A 1,348-nucleotide genomic window follows, 5' to 3' on the forward strand; every position below is an offset into this window, starting at 1 on the left:
TGTTGTTCCATGTGCACATACAGGCAGAGGGAGATGAGAAAGACATCTGGAATTCCTGCCTATCTGTGATATCTGCCTTACAGTGGACATAGAGAAACATACAGCTCACCTCAGGTTCAGCCTTTATTTCTTGAAATGTTATTATCAAAGGATCCACTTCCTCTTGTGAGTCTGAGACTTCCTCAGCTTTTATATTCACGGCCTGGTTTACATCATGACTTGGTGGGTATGTCCCACCATATGGACCCACTAAAACCGTCTTTGAATGTGTACAGTTCTGTAAAGGCATCACATCTTCTATCGGTCATTGAATTTTTAATTAACAGACTTGTATAAAGCTGTACAAATTGTATAAGGTCTGCCATTGCTCTTATTACTAAAATTAACTTATTTATTATATTGTGTATGTTCATCAGTATTTTATTACAAATGTGTATGATATTGGATGACAACTGTAATTCATAGTTGTGACTGTAACTAGGATGATCTCCACATCCGCACGAGAATGTATTCTAGACAGGATTCATGGAAGGAGAATATATAAATGAATGAATTCAACAAACCATAACTGTCTAGAGACACTTCAGAAAAAGGACTTCAAAGGTGAGTCAGAAGCACAATGGAGTTGTTCCATGTGCACACACAGACAGAGGGAGATGAGAAAGCCAACTGGAATGCCTGCTATCTGTGATATCTGCCTTACAGTGGACATAGAGAAACATACAGCTCACCTCAGGTTCAGCCTTTATCTCTTGAACTGTTATTATCAAAGGATCCACTTCCTCTTGTGAGTCTGAGACTTCCTCAGCTTTTATATTTACGGCCTGGTTTACATCATGACTTGGTGGGTATGTCTCACCATATGGACCCACTAAAACCTTCTTTGAATTTGTACAGTTCTGTAAAGGCATCACATCTTCTATCGGTCATTGAATTTTTAATTAACAGACTTGTATAAAGTTGTACAAATTGTATAAGGTTTGCCATTGCTCTTATTACTAAAATTAACTTATTTATTATATTGTATATGTTCATCAGTATTTTATTACAAATGTGTATGATATTGGATGACAACTGTAATTCATAGTTGTGACTGTAACTAGGATGATCTCCACATCCGCACGAGAATGTATTCTAGACAGGATTCATGGAAGGAGAATATATGAATGAATGAATTCAACAAACCATAACTGTCTAGAGACACTTCAGAAAAAGGACTTCAAAGGTGAGTCAGAAGCACAATGGAGTTGTTCCATGTGCACACACAGACAGAGGGAGATGAGAAAGACAACTGGAATGCCTGCTATCTGTGATATCTGCCTTACAGTGGACATAGAGAAACATACAG

General features: G+C 37.6%; 1 protein-coding gene across 1 annotated transcript; it reads right to left on the bottom strand.

Moving 5' to 3' along the window:
- Positions 1-21: 21 nt before the first annotated feature.
- On the bottom strand, positions 22-916 carry LOC117282088 (the record flags this gene model as incomplete). Its single annotated transcript, XM_033750359.1, has 2 exons — positions 732-916; positions 22-277 (listed from the first exon to the last, which is right to left on the bottom strand). Coding segments are annotated over exons 1-2 (436 nt in total), but the record flags the coding sequence as incomplete, so codon positions are not given.
- Between the last annotated feature and the right edge of the window lie 432 nt (positions 917-1,348).

This window comes from Cryptotermes secundus, unplaced genomic scaffold, assembly GCF_002891405.2.
Source record: "Cryptotermes secundus unplaced genomic scaffold, Csec_1.0 scaffold9121, whole genome shotgun sequence".
NCBI classification, from domain to species: Eukaryota; Metazoa; Arthropoda; class Insecta; order Blattodea; family Kalotermitidae; genus Cryptotermes; species Cryptotermes secundus.